We start from the raw sequence: 24,432 nt of genomic DNA, 5'->3' as shown, positions 1-24,432 counted from the left end.
CAGAGACAAACGGATAGATACATACACACATACTGACAAACAAACACACAAGCAGGCACACATACAAATGCTGAAAAGTAAAGCATATACATTTAAAAAATAAAACTAAAATACATAAACATATTAAAATTTCATACAAAGTGCTCAGTTAACCCACTTTCCATATAATTCCTCAAACAACAAATATAAAAAGAAATAAAAGTGCATTTTAATATCTCATGTACTCACTGATGGGGGAATGATGGCTTTTTTTTAAATAATACTTTTTTCTTCTCTGTGGGTATATTTCACCAGAAGCAGCTGGCCAGAACAACAAGAATACAGTGCACAAATAGATTCAGAGCCCAAACAATTTCAACACTAACTAGAAAAGCCTTTCATGATACGATTTTTACTATAGCAATAAGGTTTCAATCAAGTAAAGAACACAATTCAAAATGGTGACTCTGGCTTAGTAAGGAATTCACCCTGAAAGTAGCGAGCTGAAATCATTCAAAAAACATGATACTATTTAGTGATTCAGTTTGAAGCATATACTTAAAGCCATATTATAACATTTGCTGATGAGGACACCCTCAATATTTTTCAAAATTCTGGTTTTTTACACATGACCTGTAGATACGTTCTCCTAGAGTAAAGCTTTGCAGCAGAGGCTGTGGGTGGAAGTCTTTCAGGTTTAACGAAGTTCTCTGTCGGGCAAACTTTTTTTGGAAAGAAACCTGTAGCATAAATTGTGATGTACTTTAGTAAACTAACATACTCTGCAAAAATCAAGACTTTAGGTTCTGTAGTTTTGTCGAAATTCAAGATTTTGAATAAACCGCAGGAACCGTCATTTTATTATCACAATGGAAATATTAGTCAAACAAGTACACAGTGTGCATAACACAGTACGTGCGGGCAGTAGTGACATATCAAAAGAGCCGACATGACTCAAGTTTGAATGAGTGGCTCATTCTTTGTTGATTTAATTGCCTCGTCTGTTTGGGCCCAAATTAAAAGAGGACATATCTGACAGTGAAAACTAACGTTTTATATCAAAAAAATACAATTCTATTTCTTATGGAAATGTTATAATATGGCTTTAACTACAGATTATTAAGAAACAGATCTCACACAACAAGCAAATTTCAGCATCATCTGTAATAAATGAAAGGCCAACTGCAGACAAAGTATATAATGCCGTATTTGTTAAAGCGCAGTCATGATATATTTCAGGCAAAGAAACACCTGAAGGCAATGGTATGGAATGTTGTGTGCAATTTGTTAGACACAAACAGCAGAACAATCATCATAAATAAGCATGAATCCTCATTCATGACAATGCTCAGGGAATTTGCCTGTTTGTGTCGTAGGCCTATACGTTTCTTTTAATCTGTGTTTTTAACTTTTTGTGTGACTTGACTTATAAAAATAATACATTAGTGTTATTATATATACAAGAAATGTTTTTGGTCGAGTGTCTCCAATTGTTGAGGCTGTACTCTTACCAGCCGCTATTATCAACACCTTTGTACCACGCCTTTGCCCATTACCTAAACCGTGCATTAGGCAGTTCCAGTTGACATCCATACACCCTATGGAAGACATGACTTTAATCTCCCACACAAGGGGTGTAATTTCAAATTGAGTCACCCATTCAGGTAACCCCATATGAAATCTACACTCCCTCTGTGTGGAAGATAAAAGTCATGACTTCCATAGGGGTGTATGGATTTCAATTGGAATAGCTTATTCCATACATACAGTGTCAGTCTAGTAAACTAAAGTCCTTGGCAGCAATAACTGCCATTTTGCTGTTATAATATGACAATAATTTGCACATAATCTATATCCACATGATACATACTTAAAAATTACTGGCAAGTGACTCAAAGAAAATAAAAATAATTTTCTTTGATTTATAATTTAAACAAACTTATTGTGCTATGATAACAATTGAACTTTATATTTTCATCTACATATACAAATAAAAATTTTACCGTTTAATCTTCTAATCTACAAATTATTGGTCGACTGATCCATGGATGTCCCCATGCCTGACAATTCAATATGGAGGATTTATCATAGTGTTACACACAAGGCTATTCTGAGTCTGGACTATATTCTTTTCAGTATAAGGTGGATCTTGACCCCCATTCATTAACCTTTGCTATCTCATACACTCTATCCAAGGTCATGCTCCATCTTTCTCTGTATGATCTCTAACAACATAATGTTCTACCATAAGTGGGCAATGTGACCTTTGCCCCATTTGTATACAATCCATTCATTTTGATGTAGGTCATATTCAGCCCGATACTGAACAGACTATAATGTCTGTTATGAACTTAATTAATATACACACCTTCACAGATAATCATCTTAATTAACTAAGAATAATTATTTAAAAATCAAAACATATAGCACCATATGGTTTTCTGTGTATGTTACAGGAATATGTCATAGACATAATCAGACATGAAAACTGGTCTTGAAAAAAAAACCACTGAAACCATGTTTTTTATCATTTTCTGTGTGTTTGATTCAGAAATACGCTGAAAAACACTGAAAACAACAAAAAACGCTGAAATCAGCTAAAACACGAAATTTTCATGCCTGCATAATACTATCTATGTGGTGGATCTTACGTTTATTTGTTTACTTGCTGCTTTTTTTCTTCCATTTTTTTTCTATGCATATTGCATTCCTTTTTCTGGTCCAAAAATCTTCAACGATATCAACCTTAAAGGGACAGTGTGAGATTTTATCATTTTATCAATTACTGCTCTGTGGGTTCAATATATCCAAATACAACAAAGTTTTCTCATCCAATATTTCTGTGATATCTGACAGACACAGCCCCTTTAATCATGGTTAATGGTTACGGGCAACTTTTAAGCACATTGGAATTATTTTAGGGGAACCCCTCTCAAAATTTTGGTCCTCAACTGCCATAAATTGAACAGCATATCAATGGAATATGAACACATGAACAGGGTGTTAGCCAGGATCCAAAAACTTTCCGTCCACTAAAACATCGCGACCGGGCCTGGGATTTTAGCTTCCCAGGAGTGTGTCACCGCATGCCGAATAGAATATACACACATTCTAGTTGCAAAAGACTATATTCCTTTTTCGCAACTGTGATAATGCTTACAAAATTGCCTCTTAATAGACAATTAGAGGCGGTAAGTTGTTGATTTAAAAAACAAATTGAGACTTTTTAAATGATATATTGTACCATTTCATTGGGGGATTTTTATAGGACAGGTTATGCATTTTCTGGGTAGATGTCGCATTTAAGACAGATCATCATATGCTAATTAGGGTCAGGGATTACGGGGTTAGGGTTAGAGTAAGGGTTAGGGTTAGTAACTCTTGACCCTAATTAGCATATCGTGATGGTTTGTCTTAAATGACATTTTGGGGCAAAAGTGCCCGTCCATAAGATGGGTTGAGAATTTTCCAACCGTTTACTTTGAGATTGCCCTGAACCAAGTCATCAGGCAAATTTTTGAGTTATAAGCTTAAAATTTCACATTCGCATAAAAAAAAAGTCAAATTTGTACATCATGATCATTCAGTGGGAAGGATTAGTAACATTTCAAATATATGTGAGCCCTCTGACATAAAAATTATTTAATCAATAATTTACAGGCACCCAACAAGCCCAATCGGCATTTTGAGAGCAGTTTTGGGACATTTTGAAGTTGCTCTAATTATTATTCATTCACTTATTATTGCAATAATGTTATCATTAATAATATTTCAAATAATTAATTTTTTAAGTTCATATTTTTAAACAATTTATATTCTAGTAAAATATTAAACAATATTTTGTACGCACAAAATTTTCCTGAAAGGTCAGAGGGCAAAGTGTCCCAAAACTGTCCCACAATGCATTGCAAATTTCAATGCCGATTTGGCTTATCCACTCACTCTTGTTTTAAGTAGAAAACGTATCGGTCTATTTTTTAAATTAGCAAAAATACTGAGATACCCTTTGCAAACTCACTCCTATAATGAAAATTATTTATAATTAAAACAATTATCTCAGTGTTATTTTAATATTTTATCTCATGTGTTTTCTTGTGTACCGTACTGAATACTGTAAAATGTCATAAAATTTGACTTGTTCCTGGATTGCATATTATGCCACCAACTTCCTGTATTCTTATTTGTCCTAGAGGGATTATGTTGAAGGAATTTTGATGGAATTCCATCCACCTGTTTGTCTCCTCCCCATGCACCATACCCTGCTGTTTTGGCCCTTTGTACGTACAATGGAATCATCAGTCTGTGGCAAAGTCTAACTGCACAAAGAGTTGTCTCACTCCAGCCTGTATTGACAAAAAAATAATAGAAATAAATATTATTCTTATTAGACTTGCGACTGAAATCATGATATATCTTGACAATGGGTGAATTCAAATGTAATTTTCAATCCAAAAATTTGGATCATAGTATTGTGTTTCCAACTGTTTGGCATGTTGTTACATTAGCCCAGTCAAGCACTGTAAGTAAAATCTTGCTTAAAAAGCACTAATTTAACAAAGGATAAGATTTCTTTTTAGGGGGGGGGGGGGTACGTTATGAAGCAAAGCAACTGCCTCAATCTCTACTAACAGGCAAATGGGTAAAACTGTAAGTAGTCACATTTTCACATGTTTTCAGGAAAGAGTTATAAAACACTAGCTGTATATCAAGAGCCCAGGTGGTTACTCGAATATAAAAGTGCTATGAATCCAAGTTGATGAAAATGGTGAAAGGGTCAGCTGTTGAGTGCAGTGGCTCAAATGTTTCATCTATTTTTGGTCTCTATTGTTGCCATCAATGACTCAAAAAGTGAGGTTAAACCATCTAGATGGAAATGGTTACAGTTATTTCATTCAGGGCAGCAAATATGCTACCAAATGTTATACTTAGGTTTCCAACACGTTGAAGCCTTTAAAATTCAAGGACTTTTCAATGACTTTCAATGTCCAAACGCATGATTTTAAAGGACTTACCACAACACAAAAATCATGATGCGGCTCTCCATATGGCACATATTAACGAAAGTGTCAGCTCCTCTCCACTCCCCAACTTTTGTCAAAATTATACTTTAGGTGAAATTCCAATTTTCAAGGACTTTCAAGGACTGTGGGAACCCTGTAATACCGTCTAGGGTCTGTTTTGAGAGTCGATTAACAAGCACTTTTCCATTCAAGATGAATTTACCCCCCCCTCCGGTAAATATTTCATGGAATTGGCAGATCTTTTCTTTTGATAATGCAGCTTACTAACCTGTGTAAAAATGTTATGAGTTTGACTAATAATATATTTGGCATCTGCATTGGGTGCAACTTCTACTTTGACAGTTCCAACAAATACATCCGAGCATAGCGTCCAGAAATGAGGCTCATGTATGCTGTATACACCGTCTAATTCTGTGACCTGAAATGAGATACAATAGTAGACAAATTGAGGTTATTTAATAATCTAGTTTTTTTGTCATTAGAATTATTACAGAATAACATACAGGGTGGCCGAAAAACTGTCTATTTAATTTGTATGTTTGTTGTAGATGCGATACAAACTTTGATAGTCTCAGTCACCGCTGCGATAACTATAATCTGAGACAGAATCAAAAAGACCGTGACTAGACCGACAGAAGTGCCATGGCCTGTACTAAATTAATTTAGTTACAAACCGCATGATAAACGTTTAGCTCAATTCGGTAATTCAATATTGGCACTGCATTTACACGGAACTTTATCCACGGGTTGCTGAATTCAACAGGTATATCGGCCGCAAAATGCTTCCGTGTTTTGGTCAAAATTCACGACTTTGTCAAATTTTCCATTCTAAAGTGTTTCTATATCTATGAAGTAAATATACTTGGCCATGCGTTTACGCTCGCAAATGTTTGGTTCACGACCGGTATAATATTCATTTTTTTTAATCAAAAATATGACAGATAAGTATCAAAATTTCGCGAATATTTTCTTATAATTGGTAAACAAAAACAAGCATATCTTTGCCGTTAATATTGCGAATGATTTCGCATTTTTTAGAGATTTTTTTTCTAATTATGAAAAACATTTTTAAAAGGTCATAGTCAAGTAGAAAGTCTGTTTATGGTCCATTGTAGCCCGTGAAGAAAATAAAATGGCGTCGATGTGGATGTTGTTGTCAGGCTACCGCTGACAACACTCGCGCATGCGCTGTGGCAATTGGAAGCTCGCTGGCTAGTATATTGATCGTATCGATCGAGTAATTGGCTGGGCAATAAGTGTGCACAGTGCCTATGCAGACCGGCCCTCGTGATTAAGGAACATTTCATTGAAACAAAACCAAATAATTTACTCATTAATGATGGTTTTGCCTATCATGGTCGATAGGCATCATCAGAATGATGATGAATGATCCAATTACTTCCGGTTGGTAAGGATCATCCACCATCATTCTGATGATGCCTATCGACCATGATAGGCGAAACCGTCAATAGTGAGTAAATTATTTGGTTTTGTTTCAATGAAAATTTTCCTTAATGTATATCTACAAACCTGATGAATCTTTTCAGTAATATAATCTTAACCACTTATGAATTAAATAGAAGACGAGACCGATGCAATTATGTCATGGTAAATAATGGCGATGTTAAGCATAACTTAAGCTTTTCTCTAATTTTTTTAATGATAAGTTTTTGTTGACAATTGGTCCATGCTTGTCGACAATCAGGAAAATTGCTTTGTCAACAACAATGTCAACAACAGCCTTGTCAACAACAGCCTTAATTAGTAGCACGTAAAAGGAAGGTTGATTCATTTGGTGCCTTCGGAGAAAAGGAATCAAATAAAACCACCGATAGAGAGTTTAAAACGATGTCTTACCCTGTGGAAGCACCCTGGCAGTAAATCATCCAATTCTCTTGGCGTTCTCATCATTAGAATACTTACAGAATCACGTAGTAAAGGCAAGACACTATAGGACAAGATTAAATTCAGAACAATCATATATTAAGTTTCATATCTGTATAATGGTTGAGGTTATCTTTTATGTACATGACTTATGACAGGTCTGAGGGAAGCATGAACTACATGTAGCAGTGTTTGCACTCAAATATTGATACAAATTAAGCTGACACACAAGAAGAATGGTATGGGTTCTATAAAGGAGATTCCAAGGCTTGATAAAGGGTCTCATTTCCATTTATGTGCATGAGTTTTCTTGGGAGGGGAAAAAAGTTTTAAAAGTTTTGATATATTATTTTAAAACTTTTAAAAGTTTTGATATATTACTGGCTTTAACAAGAACCGCAAGACCTACGTAAATATAAATATAACTATTGGGAACACATGGTCAGGTCCAGCCACTTCACATTACATTTAACTTCTCTTCACATTACATTTAACTTCTCTCATGCAGATAATGCACTACACTAGCAGTCAAGTTAGCTCAATCGATAAGGCGTTCGACTATGGTGCGATAGGTTGCGGGTTCGAACCCTGGTGGTGCCTAGTACACTCTCATGGAAAAATTGAGTTAGCTTGAAATTCTCCTGGACAAGGAACTTACTGCTAATTTGTCTTGTTGTAACCCGTACAAAACTCGGGGAGCTGATCCTGGTTGCGATGGTTAATTGTGGAATGTCTAGGGTGTGCGCTCTTGAAGCAGCAAAGTCCCTGATTTGTTGTTTAATGGTTTATGAAATGATGTGGGGCCGTAGTGGTCAGCGACAACCTGTAAAGTGTGCTGAGGCTTGTGCGTAGCGCACTTTTTCTTTCTTCTTTTTCTGTACTTTCTTATATGTGATGGGATCAAGCAAAATCAGTCAGAACTCGGATATATTAAATTTCCAGTTTCTTATAAAATACTAAAAAGTGTTTACAAAGCTGCATTTTGGAGAAAATCCCATTGAAATTGAACAACCAGTTCCAAAGATATGAGCAATAGGCCTAAAGACTTTTTAAAACAAAACAAAAGGAAATATTTCATTTGTTTGTCTATATCTCAAAAGCAATATTTCCGAGTTCCGACTGATTTTGCTTGATCACATCGCATATAATAATCACAAATTTGTAACAACCTAACGTTCGGGAACTGAACCTGGCGATTGTCACGATTCACATCGGAAGTTCATAGACTCGCTATACCATGGTATTGGCCCTTTGCACTGTCATCTCAAAAAGAGGTTCTACTCGCAAAATGCATGTTGTGTATTTGTACGCCTGCCAAATGTGTGCTTTAATTACACCGAAAGCTTTACAAAATCCTTCTGGAGCGTTGGTAGAAAAGCGCGAAAAATAAAACTGCACTTTTTGCGCATGCGTTTGCAGAGAAAACCTTGTTTTTTGTCAATGTGAAGTTTGAACTTCTCTTGTTTTAAATTTGTGATTCCGAGTTTTTGTACACTGACCCATACATAAAAGAACATATTTTTGTATTTTTATTTTTATAAAAAAAAGCAGGAAAATCAATGCTTTGCCAAAACTTCCACTTTTACCAAATTTACCAACATGTACTTACCTCATCATTATAAGTAAAGCAATTAACATAGAACAAATGGGATCTACTATCATCCAGCCAAAATAATGCATAAGAACGGCAGAAATAATTACACCCACACTGCCAAGCGTATCCGCTAAGATATGCAAAAATACACCTGAAATAAAAACAAACGGATACATTATTTATGCTAAAATGTAGGCTATGTGTTAGATATGTTATTACTACTTGTCAGTTATTTGCAGTATTCAAGTCATAATATGTGATTTGATCCAGAGCGATGCTCTCAAATTTTCTTGAATTTCTACTTTTTGCATGATTGTAATGCCCAATGGTGTACTAAAATTACCATGTGAAAGACTAAGCTTGAAGTGCTTTAATTACAGTCAAATTTATGTTTTTTATAATAAAAATGGGTTTCCCCGGTTTTGTTCACCATGTTCACCGATTGAGTGATGGCTGCATGCCCGGGCTGCATGTCTCGTGCATGTGTATCATTGAATCATTGATGTATAAACTGTGTGTATATCACTATTTTTAGTTACGAAGTCCAATTTATACATCGCTAGCGTTCAATCCCGCAGCGTACACAAAAAACCGTCACACTATGTCAGGCTGTGTTCATTCAATTGAAATTTCCACTATCGGTACACTGTAATCACCAGCTGCACTGAATTAGATCGACAGAGACATCAAATCAAATCAAAGATTTTGTTTCCTGGTTTTATTATATATACAACTCCATCGCCTTACCATGCATGATTTGTCTTTCGGAAGCATTAGGTGTGTGTTGGTGGTGCTCTTCTTCTTCTTTATACTCCAGACCTGAAACATCACAATATTTTAATGAATGCATGTAACAGTGCAAAATGCAGTCGAGTTGGTTGGGATGTTGTTCTTTTTAAATGCAATTCATGTTCTAGTTTTGGAACAACTCAATTTAACAAATCAGTAATTTCTAATTTGTTCTGTTAATCTGTTTCATTTCATTTATCAGGCTAAAACTATTTTTACAAAAGAAATTTGCATAGGGGTACATCATCTTAGCCAATCAGAGTGTAAAATTGAGTAGGGTGATAACAAAAGAAATTTGCATAGAGGGTACGTGATCTTAGCCAATCAGAGTGCAAGATTGAGTGGGGTGATAATTTCGACATTGAAGACTGAGGTAGCACACACAAAATTGTTCTTGTGCACACCAGGCTAGCTAGGAAGAGTGAGCAAGATCAACTTGCTCTGCTTGTTGTATTTCATTATGATTTAAATCGACAGTATTTATGTATATTAATTTCTGTTATCTGAGACGAAAGAAGTAAAAAAATAAAACTATGACTGAAAAAAAAGTGCAATGATTTATAGTGCGCTATGCACAGGCACAACACCTAGATGTAGATTCACAAGCCTCAGCACACTTTACAAGTTACTGAATCAACTTCCACCTTTAAGACTGAATCCAGTAAGCTTAACCACATGCCCAGAGTGCACATGCATTGTTATACTACACCTGTAAACTATGACGCATACATGCACACCCTGAATACACCTCTACCCACAAAATGCAATTATCAAATAAGAGGAATCTTTATTCCCGAGACATACAGATTTAATTAACAGATATTGCATGAGAGAGTGTGGCATTATGGTCAGGGTACTCGCCTTTGGTGCATGAGGTCCCGGGTTCAATTCCTGATTCAAATCAAAGCAGAATAAAATGTATACAAATGTAGCAAGATGTTAGCATTTTTGCAACTAACCAAGATCAGCTTCCAAAGTGTTGTTAAGGAAAGTGGAAAAACAAACATCCCTAGAGATCAGGATTAGGTTTTAAGGTTATGGTTGGGATCAGGGTTATGATAAGGACCGCGGGGAATCAGCACAAATGGCCATAGGGGCCAATTGGTATATCAATGACCTTTTTTCTAGGCCAAATTTGGTATATGGATGGGCCACTTGTTCAAAATATTCCAATTTTTACTGAAAAATAGCCTAATTTTACCTCACTGTTAGTAGTCAAAATTTACCAACATTTTTAGGAAAATTCATTAAATTTGGCTGAAAAACTGAAAATTGGTATATGCATGGGTCCACTCAAATTCACATCCCTAACCAAACCAAACATGAGCATCCCTCCCATAAGAAATAAGATATTTTGATGTTGAGATATAAAAACATTACAGATGTGGTCAGAATTTACAATTAGGGCTGGGGTGGCAACTATTTCTTATGGAAAAAAAAATCTCTTTCAATTTACAAAAGGATTCAAACAATGCATCACTGACACAAAGGCTCCAGATGCCAGTGCACCACCAACTACTGTACAGTGGGAAGTTTTTTTTTTTTTGTGAGGTTTTTTGGAGAGTTTTTAGTTTTGTGCTTTTTGCAAAGGGGCATTTTGTGATCCACAGACTCATCCCCCACTTTTCTCAATAAAAGTTAATGGGTCGCTTTTTTGCAAGAAAACCCTAAACATATGGGTCCCATTGGAGAAAAAAATCCCTAAACAGGGGTTCCAATTTGATAAAAATTTGGCAAAAAATGTCAAATTGGCCGTATTTAGGTAAATCTCTGGCTACATATTGTTTATGTACAGAACAATTCTTGCAGATTAATTTGCATAGCAAGGTCTCATCACATTTGAATTATCCTCTGGTATATTAGAATGTAATTCAACACAGTGACCTACGGAGCACATAACTTGCAAACGCAAGATCGGAATCATCTGACATTTTTGGAATAAGCTTATTTCGTGAATATCTACTGAAAAATGTCATAAAAAGAGGATGCTAGGATCACAAAATACTCCTTTAATATCAGAACCGTGAATTTAAAACCCAGCATTTTGCCCCATATGTTTTAATGTGTAGCTGTTTCAAAGTGCAAATACATAAATCTGCTACAGTTAAAATCAGACAAATTATTTAATACAGCAAAAATTTGACCATCCGCGACGAACCCAGTGTAAAGTCGCAATTTTGAGTTTCTTAGCTAGTTAAACAGTTGAAATTGCTAAAAAACAAGGTTTAAAATGATATGTCACTTGTCATAATTGCTTGTAAAAAAGGTGCTCAAAAAGCTAATTTTGCTTCTTGAAATTCCTTTGATTTTCATTGATTTTTGTAAGCTTTATTGGTCAATATCTCTGGTGACTTTACACTGGATTTGTGGTGGATGGTCACAAATATCCTGTTATACTCATTACTGTAAGCTTATTCGACTGTGTATCTTCTTCTTACCTAAACCATGTGAATGACCGTGCCCATGACTACTGTGTGAATGACTGTGCCCATGACCAATTGAAGAAACACCATGAGAATGTCCGTGTCCATGAGCGTCACCATTAGAAGACCCTGATGGGGAAACACAATGAGAGAATCAAAGTTAGTATTTCATTTGTGATTCGTAACATTTTATCGTGTTATCACACCAAATATTGTTGATCACGCATACTGCCAAATAGAATTCAACTACAAACCATCTGTATTGAGTTATTATGTCAACAGAGGGCGATATTACTGATTTTTTAACAGTGTAAAACCGTTTTGCCTTGATAGCTACTCGAGTTCTGTGAATCACCTACAGCACTTCACATTTAAAGATAGCTTTACGTGGAGAGTTAAAAAACGCATGGGTTTTTCACACAAGTTTTGAGTGCTGCGTTGAGTCTGTTTACACGGAGCGGTAAAACACACGCATTAAAGTTTGGATGAAAGTTCAAGGTGGAAGTAGATCAAGGGACAACCATCAAAATTTCCTTTTGTTAAAGTAGAAAATGATAAAATATTGTGTACTAATTATGAAGTTGACCTACCTGAAATTATTTACCTCTAGGTCTAGGTCAAATAGGGTTTGGAGTTTTATGTTGCCCTTTACCGAATGTATATAGCAGCATGTGAGCTCATATGGTACTGGACACACATTTTAATCTTCATCCCAAGAAGATGCATATTTGTAACACATCTTTAGGCTATAATGTTACTACTTTTCAAGTAATGCATAGTTGACTTAAAAATCATTATCAACAGAGTGAAGTATTTCTTACCTCCATGAGAGTGACCATGTCCGCCATGTTGGAATGCAAAAATGCCTACAAGATTGACTGCAAAACCAAGTACTGAAACAACAAATAAACGCTCATGGCGAACCTCTGGTGGCTCAACAATTCGCTGAAACAAACCAAACGTACAAAAAATTAATAAAAATGTCTCAACAATCAACAAGCACATGGACGGTTGATTCTTCTGAAATTTAATCATCTATAATGTTTTGCCGATTTCCTTTTACAAATTAAGCGTAATGCTAATCGGCCAGCGTGTATTATTTTGCACAAGGACCTATGCACACGCTTGATGTTGCATGCGTATACATGAGGGACGAGGGTTAACGCTTAAACAGGACCTTGTAAAAGATTATATATGATTCGGATTCTTTTGTTTGGTACAATCACTCTGAACCCCAAGGGCACTACTGCCTCTCTTACAGAGTCCCTGATTGGTTATATGAGCAACCAATCAAAATATAGCATTTAGATTTGCTGAGCAATTTTATGCTTAACCTTCAGTTTTATATCACCTTTATAATTGCCATTAAAAAAAAATTGGTATTATCATCTAGTACTAGTAGTGTGGTGCCACATGCACAAAAAGGATCGGCGAACACACATCATATCAAAATATCATGAATGCATAATGAGTACACAATGAAAAGCAGAACAATAAGTGCCTTTATTTACATAGATTTTGCACTTTTTATTAAAAAGTTTGGTGCCTGCATCATATTTCTTGCAACATTTTTATTGGGACCTTTGACCTTTAATACTAAAAGAGGGTAAATAAGGCATTTACATGTATAATCTTTTTGTAGTACTTACTTCAACTGCTTCTGAGAAAATGAAGAATGCAATAAATAATAGAAACAATCCATTGATGAACCCTGCAAGGATTTCAGCACGCACATATCTATAAATAAGAAAGAATAACACATGGCAAAATTTGTTAAATACAGATTTCCATCGTTGTTGCGCGTGTATATCCACGCGACTTGCAAACAAGAGTGAAATAGTGAAATAAAATCCATAAAATAGTGCAGTTGGAGTTCACAAATCTGGATTTTCTTAATTTGTATTTATAAAAAACATAACAAAGTACATACATAGCAGCATGGATACTGATATTGGACTCTTGTCATTTGCTTAAAAAGTTACCTTTTTCAGAGTCTTGGTTAGCAGCGACGTAGCTTTTGACACCATCACGGCGTCTTGTAAACAATACGCTGAATGAAGACGCTGTGATGGTGTCAAAAGCTACGTCGCTGCTAACCAAGACTCTGAAGAAGGTAACTTTTTAAGCAAAAGTACATACATATCAAAAAAGCTCAATTTCGCAAAAGAAACAACATCTTGAGTACACAACCACCTTAAGTGGGATCACACAAAAGAACAAGGTCACACATTATTACTAAGCAGCTTGATCGGCGAATGAGGTGCCGATGTGATGATGACATGCTTCAATTTGCCAATTAGAACCCCTCTTCCATGATTTGATATAAAAAGTGCCAAATCTCAGACTGCTGAAGAATCTTGCTGAAAGCTAAAACTATACCATGAAAACCATGTACATGTACTGGTAGAGCCTAATTTGTATAGGATTAAGTAATTGATGACAAGAAGTAGTACTTTTGTGACTAAAGGAAAAGGTATCATTTTCCCACACTAACTAAAATAAATCATCTGTCAATTTTGGGGCTTTCCTGGAGTAAATACTAATTGAACCATACTTACCGTACCGGTACTGACTTGAGTATTATAATAGTCTCACCCTTTTCTAAGGTGAAAACAGGGGGTTGGGATGATATTTGAATTTTTTTAAATTAATTTATTTTTTCTGTCCCTGGGATCATTCATGGTTGACTTAATTTTTTTTTAATACACAAAGTTGTAATTTGTGTTCATGTCATAATCTATTAAAAGATTTCAATATGGATACAAATCCAATGCATTTTGAAATCATTATATTAAGAGACTATAACATGAACACAAATTATAACTTTACAAATTGAAAAGTCAACCATGAATGATCCTAGCATTTAGCTCTAGGTCCATGGACAAAAACCAAAAAATAAATTTAAAACAAAATGAAAAAATTGGGGAGGCGTGGGACTTTACTCGAAGGTGGGACTATACTTGTGTCAGTACTGTAGTTGTCCTAGTTAAATCATGTTATGTCCTTTTTCAAAGCATGAATGGAGTATATTTAATAGCAAGATTACTAAATTATGTACATCATTCAAACTTCTGATGAAAATGTACATACTATATGCACATTGAGTTGCTTATGCTTAATCTTTCTTTCTTGGAAAAAGTGGCTCCATACTGCTGAAATATTTCTGTGTTCTGCATATGCATGTACTGCGTTCCAACCAATTGATTAGTTCATACTCACCCATAAGAGAATGTCTGTGTTGCCCGCCATTTTGATATGACTGATGCTGCTAGACCGGCTAGTAATGCAGTACAATCAAAGAACATGTGAAAAGAATCCGATATTAAACCAAGGCTGTGAAAACAAAATCAGTGATTGAAGGTTAGCATGGTTAAGCAATACCTATTACCAAATTCTGTGGTACTACGCTTTTATGGCACAAAAATTAAGTAAATTTTGTGCTATAAAAGTAATATACAATACCTTTTATAATGTACATTGATTTGCCTACAATACGTAAAAAAGGCCAAAAATATTCATCATCATCATAAGTGTGTCATATGTTTCAGACCATGATTCAGATTTGCATGGTCAGTTAATAAACTTGCTAGTCCTAAAATCACTGGGTGTGTGCTTATCGGAGTATGTCCTTGGTTTCCAAATGGTTGTCTTGTAGAATTTCCCATGGAATAGCATGTATCCCGCACAGACCAACCTGGGTAAACAACGTCACTGGGTAGGCGCTCATCGGAACATGACCTTGGTTCCCATATGGTTGTAATTTGTAATTTGTTTTACATGTGTGAATTCAAATGGGCAAACTACTCTTGATACACACAATGAAAGTAATTAATTACATACATTTACCGATTTTGTGTTATCACCGCCCCATCCACAGTTCTGTGAGCATCCACATTTACAGGTGTATTTTCATACAAACGCCCACGATTGATGGCAAACACAAACACACAACCCCAGCACTCCCATTTGATGGGAAATAGATATATGTAATACACTCACCCCCACACACCCCTGTCTGTGTTTGCCTCCAAACGTGGACATTGTGTTTTGCTATCTAACCGAGGACGTGTGTATGATGTTTTCATCGCCTAACCGTGGACTAAAATGGCGGATTTTTTGTGTGTATAATACGAAACGGAATTTTAGCCATCACCCTGCGGACGGTAGTTTTTACATGTGTGGTCCTCGGTTTCAGGCAAATAGCGTTTAAAGCATCTAGCATGCATTTGAGGTCTTTTGCAGCAGTTTGAGACCGAGGACAGTCCTCGGTTGGAAGTAGGTCCACAGTTTAGGGTGAAAAATCTTGTGTGTGTCCTCGTTTGTCGGCGAACACGTACGCACCCATTTGATGGCAAACACATACACAAATGCCACCCTAACCCCCCCACACACACACACCCCTACACATACACCCACCCCACCCCCCTACACATTCTTTTACTAACCTGTTGGTCAATACTCCATAAAATAACTCCACAAAGGCAAATGACAAGTTCAGCAAGAGAAACATGAAGAGATTACGAGATGTTTGATCTGAGAAAACGGCCCTAAAATGAGACACAGAAATAGAAGAAACTTCAATGATTACAGACAAATTACATGCACATATTTTGGGGGGGCTTTGGGGGTGCCAGCAGGGGGCAGCCAAATCGAAGGAGCTGCAGAAGAAGGGGCGGCAAAAAGAATTAGTAAAGAAAAAGGGTGAAAAAAATGTGAAAGTATAAAAAAATTTGCAAAAATTGTACTATACATCAAAATGTGGTTTTTTTGCTCTTCACTTTTTCAAACCACCCGAAAAAAAAATTGGGTCAACTTTTAGGGCTGTTGAGGAAGGGCGGCAAAATTGAATTTTTCAGCCCCCGGGGTAGGAGCGCCACGGTATGCCACTGAATTAGGTCATACATGTACTGTATAAAAATATATCACATATAAAAACATATCACAAAAAGTAATTACCCCACCCCCTTTATTACGAGACAATAACTATGCATCAAATTTTAAAACTGAAAATATTACACAGACAACCCCAATTTAGTAGGCCTGTTATCGACTGTCGAAAGTGTCGATAGTCGGAAAACTCACAGACTTCCGACATGTTGGAACACTCAATGGTAGTATCGATACACAAACGATGTACTGTCACAACATCAAAAGCCACTAGCCGCTGATAGCTTAAACATTTGAAATATAAATAGCACAAGTTTGTTGACCTTAAGTTCACAGTTCAACAAAAATTATACACCATTATATTAAGACATACCCCCTCAACGAGGAGCATACTCAGCATAGAATTCACAAATTATGTGACATGCAAAAGAAGTCATCACAGTGATGTGAATAATAACATAATAAATGGACAAACACATATATACATTGTATGTAACTATCATGTCAGTGACATGGGCACCTTCCAACCAATTACAGCTTTGGAATATCATGACATAATGTTCACTACTGTTCACTACTGTGCAGATCACGTGAGGTAGAGCAGTAATGCCACAGGCAGGATCTTAGTAGAGCATTTGTTTTGATGAATTGGGTAAGCTTAATTGGAGGTCGGTTGGTGATCAATGGGCAAGTTAAGATATTTCCCACGCTGTCAGGTTGTTGACTGTCGATACATGTCGATTGTCGGAAGTATTTTCTTCCGACATGGCGATACACAAAATCTCTATCGATAACACCACTACAATTTAGTTCTGCAAATTTTGATATCTCATTTGTCTGGATAGCTTGAAATTTGTAGCCATGGTTACTCCTTGAATGAGAAAGGTTGCATTTCAAAAGTTGCACTAAAAATCTACTCAAATGAGTGTGTCATATTTTACATGACTGGCCAAGGATGACCTGCATTGACCAGTGACAACTACTACAACTAGGCACTCTAGCAACAAAAGCAATATTTTCAATGGGTTTAGGTGCAACTTTTCGGCATCATTTTCATTCAAAGGGTCACCAATGCAACACATTTTTTGGCTATTGAGATAAACAAGTTTGCAAAATAAAAACTGGGTTTCTTTTTGCTATTTCAGTGTTTTTCAATTTTCATTTTGCATTATGTAAACACATCAAACAAAGAAAGTCGACGACGACACTAGTTTGAATGGCCATCCCATAACTATAGGCACAATGACAACTGAAAGCAATAACATTAACATGAATGTTTGGAGAATTCTGAGAATAAAGTTGCAGTACCAAACTGTCATGACTATGTATGTATGCTTAAAAGGTATCAACCGTGTATAATGTTTTCGAACTTGAAAAGACTGTGGACAGTGGCTGGTTCTTACCGATTAACGACACATCATGACACACATTCATTTCAGGTAGCGGAATGTGCTAGGGTATGCAATTGGACTTGACTGTACCAAACCAGAACCAGACAAATGGATTTTCATGAATTGACAAGGGTCAGGTGATGCAACAATGGCATGGCGAGCAGCTGTAACTATTTTTCCATGCATCATTGGAAACGATATGGTTTTTTTTATTTGACTGCTCTGAGGGATACAATATATCATTGTTTGAGAAGTCTAGCTTCAAATTTGCTCACCGATAGCTTCGCATTTGAAGTCCTGAGCTTTCAAAATCTAGTAGAAATCAATTAATGAAGCATGACAAAGTGTAAATCAATGGAAGTTCACAGCCAATCATGATGGGTGATTGCTCAAATTGCACTACAATTAAATACTGTTCGAAATAGACAACCTTTACTGATCAAACTAACTTTTGTCCAAATTTAAACATCAACAGAATATATTTTAACATGCTTTGCAAAACATGTCACTGCTGTTATTAACTACCAAAACACAATATAGCTTGGGACTCAAGCCTCAAGTGCATTTATCGTGTGCAAATTCGTAGCTAGACTTCTGGAGTACCGTAATGAAAAAAAAACATTTCTCTTCACATTAAATTTTTTATATTGCTTTTAATTAATTGTGCTTAAAGTTTTGATCCCCAAACTACAGTACATTGTTATATTTTTCACGTACACAGATGGGCCACAGATGTACGTACCAGTGCCTGATTTACATTGTAGATGGCTGTGCGCATGCACCAGTGTATGTTCTTTTTAATCTGTGCTAATTGTAGACATTGGTCCAATCATGCAAACCATGGCCATGCATGCAAATATTTTATCATCTATAGGGCCTATAACTAACTCAAAAAATTCCTGAAATCTCTTCTTGTTGCATAGCATCATTTCTTTGCTTTTATTTTGAAGATTTATTACATTTTGTAAACAAAACATGCAAGCAAGCAAAGGTAAAAAACATGGGATGGTGCTAGTGACATGTACAAGGATTTCTCCAAACTGGTTTTCACTTGCAATCTCCCGGGTTTGCGATCTCGCTTAAATCCACCCTTGATTGAGAGCGATCACAAAGACGGAGTGTGATGTGCATCTCTTCAGCCAGGTGTGGTCTTAAAAGAGATCACACCAGAAGTGTGTAAATGGTTTGAGAAATTGTGTGTTAGCACATTCTGCATATAATATTTACATATTATGCTGATAACTTTTTTGGCTTACTTGCACCAGTGCATGTAATTGTGTTTCTAAATTGATCCTTGCTACATACCGTGTTAATGCACACGTGATTCGCAGAGGCTTCGACTTTACACTAACGACCGTCTGCTTGGTAATAACATTATGTAGCGCAATTGGTTTAATTTTTTTGAGTCTGTGCATATGGCCCGAGGTACTCACACCTACGGCACTCCGATTTCCACTGTCATCTCCGCACGGAGGTCTGAGGCGTACAGCATACCCAGGGCCAGGGCACACTGAAACCAAAATTTTTAATAAAATATCACTTCCTACCTCATTCCTCAAAACAACATGTAACTTCATAAAGAAAAAATTTAAATCCTAGTATTACCCATTATTGAAAAGTTTGTTCGATTTATGTCAACAAATAAAAGTAAATTGCTGTATCAATCAAGTAGAACACACATGTTCAATGTTGACCAAAATGGCAGCTGCCAGTCACCAAGATCACCATCACGCATGCGTATATGACCCTTGACCCATTTTTAGCAACATTTTTATGCGATCGTTGTGATCGGCTGTTTATACTATTTCTGAACTTCCATTGCTTACACGTTGTCATGCTTCAGCGAATCCGACTAGATTTTGAATGCAAAGGTCTCTAGCTTCGAATGTGAAGCCATCGTGAGCAAATTTGTGGCTAGACTTCAGGAGCAACAAAATTTTAGACTGTTCAAAATAGGCAAATTGTAATACAGTCATCGAAATAACTTTCATCCAAATTTCAGAATAACATCCGTTGCAAAAAATGTCAAAAAACGCTGTCCGACCGAAAAATGATAGCAACATACTCTAGAATCGAATGCACAAATGGTGTGCAAATTCGAAGCTAGAGTTCTTGAGTTAATCAGAAACCACGTTATGCCATAACAACAACGTCAACAAATCAGCAGACTGCTGAACAATCTTACTGAACATGCTGAAAACCATAAATTAGTGGGGACTTTCTTTTTTTGATGTGTTTATTTTTATCATCAGATCGATACTGAAATGACTGATGATATACACTATTAATTTACAGATAACAACATCTGCATGCAGCATTAAATGTTAATCTGTAATTACATTTCAATGGACATGAATGGACTGAAATATGGTGGTCAATAATTTAATACAGCCAGGATTATATCTAGCCAAAGATATATCTACTAGCATGCTAGTCTTACCTCCACCATCCAGAGAGCTTTGCTCCGATGCCCAATCTTGCCCCCTTGACATCATCTTTATTATGTAAAGGCAACATTTGATTAAAATCTAAAGGTTTTATAAATTTAGTCTGTCACTTCCGACTTCACCTCATCAAACACATGCACCAAAAAACGTAAACAGCTGTTGCAACGTAGCCAATGGGTGGACTCCCGACGTTACTGTAGTTCCTATTAAAACATGTGGGAAGCATATCAAAATGGAACTCAGCAAGAATCTTCACCGACAGGATGATGGGGACCTACTTTTTAACGTGCCCTTTTGACACCGCAATATTGTATTTAGTATGAAAAAATATTTAAATTATTCTTTATTTATCTTAAAAATACCAAATTTTATGCCAAAAAACCATAAATATATTTTTATAAAGTGTATTTTGAAAAATCATAAGTAATAAAATTAAGTAATGTTATATAATAAAATAGTTTTAACTAGCTCGTTTTAGTACAAAATACTCAGACTGTCTGATGAAGTGGTACATTTCCGGTCGACCGACAGTCATGATTATCTACCAAAATTGGAACAAGCTAAATCCGTTGCTACTAAACATACAGCTAGCAAGACGTGATTTGCAAGCTGTATGCAAGCTTATATACAAATTCACGTTTCTGGAGTTACACTCCGTCATCAGTTGCGCTGCGAAGGTCTAGAATGGTTCTAAAACTGACCCATGTTTAGATTTTGAACATAAATTCGATGTGTCGAATTATGTATCGGTTAGCTTTACTAAAGCTCTCACGAATTACTACAGCGCCATGACAATGTCATCTTGCGCCGTAATATTGAATAATTCCAGACACTCTATAGGCTTACTGCTTTACTTATTCATAGCAGTACAACCTATACTAGTAACATGCTACTTAGTTGAAGAATGTCTATAGTTGAATTATATCGTTTTTCTTATATAATATAGGCCTATATGGTATATCATATAAAAGCATACAAGAAACCATAGATTCCGAACTAAATTATAATTATAACTATAATCAGGAACCACTTATTCCCATTTTACATATCAACATTATTTCTCTAATGCGTTAGCAACACATATCCAAAATTTTAACGAAATCCGTTGATAGCAAGCTTTCCAAAATGAAGTGAATTTAAAACATCAGTGATGTACCACCTTTTGGCCTCTACCTTCAAAAGCATGCAAGCTACATTGATACCGATGCCACCAATAGAACGAGAAGATTTGCCCCTTCATTTTGCATACCACTATGTCCAATTTTTTTTCTCATTTCTTCACAAAATGCAAAAAACCCGTAAAAAAATGCGATGGGTGTAGTACCCCCTTAATATTGTCCTGGTTAACCTCGATTCCTTACTATTTTTGTATAGAGGTTGTGCTTGAAATTATTGATTGCAGTGCAGTCCATTCAATCAAATGTTGTCATAAACCTATTTGATCGTAGTGCATTTGTTATGTGTGTGAGACGAACTGTCTCGGTAGATTGCAATCATGCTTTTGTTGAATGGATTTGAGTATACCGCCATATTTACGGTATGATACGTCATATGCGCAACCTCTATTAATTGGGATAGTTGACCTATTCGTTTAACATGTTTAAGAAAAATATAGAATTGGAGGACACACGCTTCATAAACACTTTGGGTTTCACTCATTTATTTACTTTAATTCCTTTTCTTGAAAAAAAAAGAAGTTCAGCAAGTTCTTTCTTTCTTTCCTTCTTTCTTTCTTTCCTTCTCTCTTTCTTTCTTTCATTATTTAATACGGGCCTATAATTACATTTATTTCATGTATCATCATTTATGTTTTATTATTAATGTGTGTTCATTAATTATTCATTTATTTATTTTATTTTCGTTGATTGATTTATATATTGCCATTCAGCATCGAAGTGGTTACGTAATTCTCTTGGTTACCGGATCACGCTACTTTGGTATGCCTTCGAGTGCCATATACTTTATGTGGTGATCATTTCGATCGTGGTTCATTACTCTAGCGCGTGATCCCGTTGACATAGTAACATTACGTAACTTCGATACTGAATTGATCAGGCTTCTATAGCTTATATCGTGAAATTATGATTTCTTTCATTTTTGCTTGCTTACTTTTTTGTTTAGAGATTTTTAGATCAAAGACTAATCATATCAGAACCAGAGTATTAATGATTATTGATGCTTAATCAGTCACTAATGAATGATTATCATGCATATGAATTATAAAGGAATGCAATTTGTAATTGAATTATAGAATGAATGATTGGTAGATTGGTTGATTGAGAGACTGATTAATTTGAGATTGATGAAGTTATGAGCGGTCAATAACTATTTGGCTGACTGATTGAGATTGCCAGATCTAACACTATGGACCACAATGGCCTCATCCTAATTACATAGTTCAATAACCTCAATTTAAATACTCAATAGTGCAAATTTGACCTCAAGTTTCAGAGTATGAGTTTTGTATCCAAATTTTCAAAGGTCATTCAATGACTATACAAATGCATTGGGGTTAAAGAATTGTGCCCTTATTAATTATAGATGAGCATGTTGTGGATCCTAGTGTAAGACCATGAAGAGACAATTGAGAGACTGATTATAAATTGAGTGGTTGCTTGACTACTCGATTACTTAATTGATTGATATTTTAACACCAAGATACGGTACATTAATTGCGAGACTACAATGTAATTTGTTAATAATTGATCGATTGATCGAACGAATGATTATTGATTGATACTTGATGAGTAGTTCAATAATTGACTGACTATTATCGATATATCAATCTAATAAGTTATTGTGATTCTATTATATTATATTATTATATTGATTGATTGGATGACCATATCAATTAATTGATTAATCAATCAATTCAATAATGATTCTGATTGTTTTCTTGATTGTTTGTTGAATACTTATTGGACGGATCGTTGGTTGAATGAACCAACGATTGAGTGATTAATCAAAGAATCCTTGAACTTGAAGAACAGTTTGCATCCATTTTTCGAAAATCGGAGCAACTTTTAATTTTTCACCCCTAGCGTGCAAATTGACCTTGGACCTGTCGAACCTCAAAACTCAATATGTCCTACGTGCGCAATAATGTTGCACTTTTGTGATCCTTAGACCCAGACAAATAATTTGACACGTTTTTAGTGAATTTGGAGCATTTTTCCCCCCCCCCCATATGACATGCGCATGTAGGGTGTTTGAGGGTCTTTTTGGAGGGTCACGGAGTTCCAATATATATATAGCTTGGTAGACCAAAGTTTTGAATTCAGCATACCCGAATTAAACAAAACAATTTGGTTGCCAGCTTTTACGCGAACTTGCCGCTTGATGCTTAAATAAGCACATTTCCAAAATAGAGCCAGACTAAAATAACAACACTGATTTTACAAAATAAATCAATATGATATCACGATTTAGGCCTACACTGGTCGAAACCCAGCTACTTCAAAAGTGTGAAGTGTTTTGATCCATGCAATCTCATAATCAATCGATTGAGATGACTAGCGTACTCGTCCCAGTTACATAACAGATGCGGTTAAATAATGGGCGGGGTTACCAACCATATTTGGAGTTATTACGTTGTCATTAACTGGGTTGGTTCTGGTCACTGCTTATGGTAATTCGATTGCGCTGCTGGGGTAGAGCACCAATCTATAAGGACCAACGCCTGACGGCGTTGATAATAGTGCTACATATTGCGTTGGTCCTGTATGGACTAGTTTTGAGTCTTTGAAGCTCAAAATTGAAATTACAATGGGTTTTGTGACCATTTATTGATCGGTCAGTAACTTCCCAGTAAGTACCGGAAGTTTCAAAGTCAAGTGCTTTTCCGCCCAATTGGGTGTTTTGCGTTCTAAATTCGGGTAAATCCGCCCAAATATCCGGTATTGGGCGCTTTTTTGGAAGTTTAAAAAATTGGGCTACTTGAGAATCCTTTACCGCGGCCTGGCGAGTCAATGCGCCGCGCCTTGACGCTGAAAAGTTTTGGCAACACTGCAGTCATTC

General features: G+C 35.9%; 1 protein-coding gene across 1 annotated transcript; it reads right to left on the bottom strand.

The window, feature by feature from the left end:
* Positions 1-970: 970 nt before the first annotated feature.
* LOC140171924 (zinc transporter 7-like) lies at positions 971-20,623 on the bottom strand. The gene is made up of 11 exons (XM_072195304.1): positions 20,409-20,623; positions 16,136-16,237; positions 14,910-15,023; positions 13,340-13,427; positions 12,512-12,635; positions 11,706-11,819; positions 9,226-9,297; positions 8,494-8,629; positions 6,858-6,948; positions 5,269-5,418; positions 971-4,322 (listed from the first exon to the last, which is right to left on the bottom strand). The coding sequence occupies exons 1-11, from the start codon at positions 20,483-20,485 to the stop codon at positions 4,275-4,277; spliced, it is 1,116 nt and encodes a 371-aa protein (XP_072051405.1). The 5' UTR covers positions 20,486-20,623; the 3' UTR covers positions 971-4,274.
* Between the last annotated feature and the right edge of the window lie 3,809 nt (positions 20,624-24,432).

Source organism: Amphiura filiformis, chromosome 1 (assembly GCF_039555335.1).
Source record: "Amphiura filiformis chromosome 1, Afil_fr2py, whole genome shotgun sequence".
NCBI classification, from domain to species: Eukaryota; Metazoa; Echinodermata; class Ophiuroidea; order Amphilepidida; family Amphiuridae; genus Amphiura; species Amphiura filiformis.
Note: the sequence above shows the minus strand (reverse complement) of the source record. Positions and strands in the feature narration are given on the sequence as shown.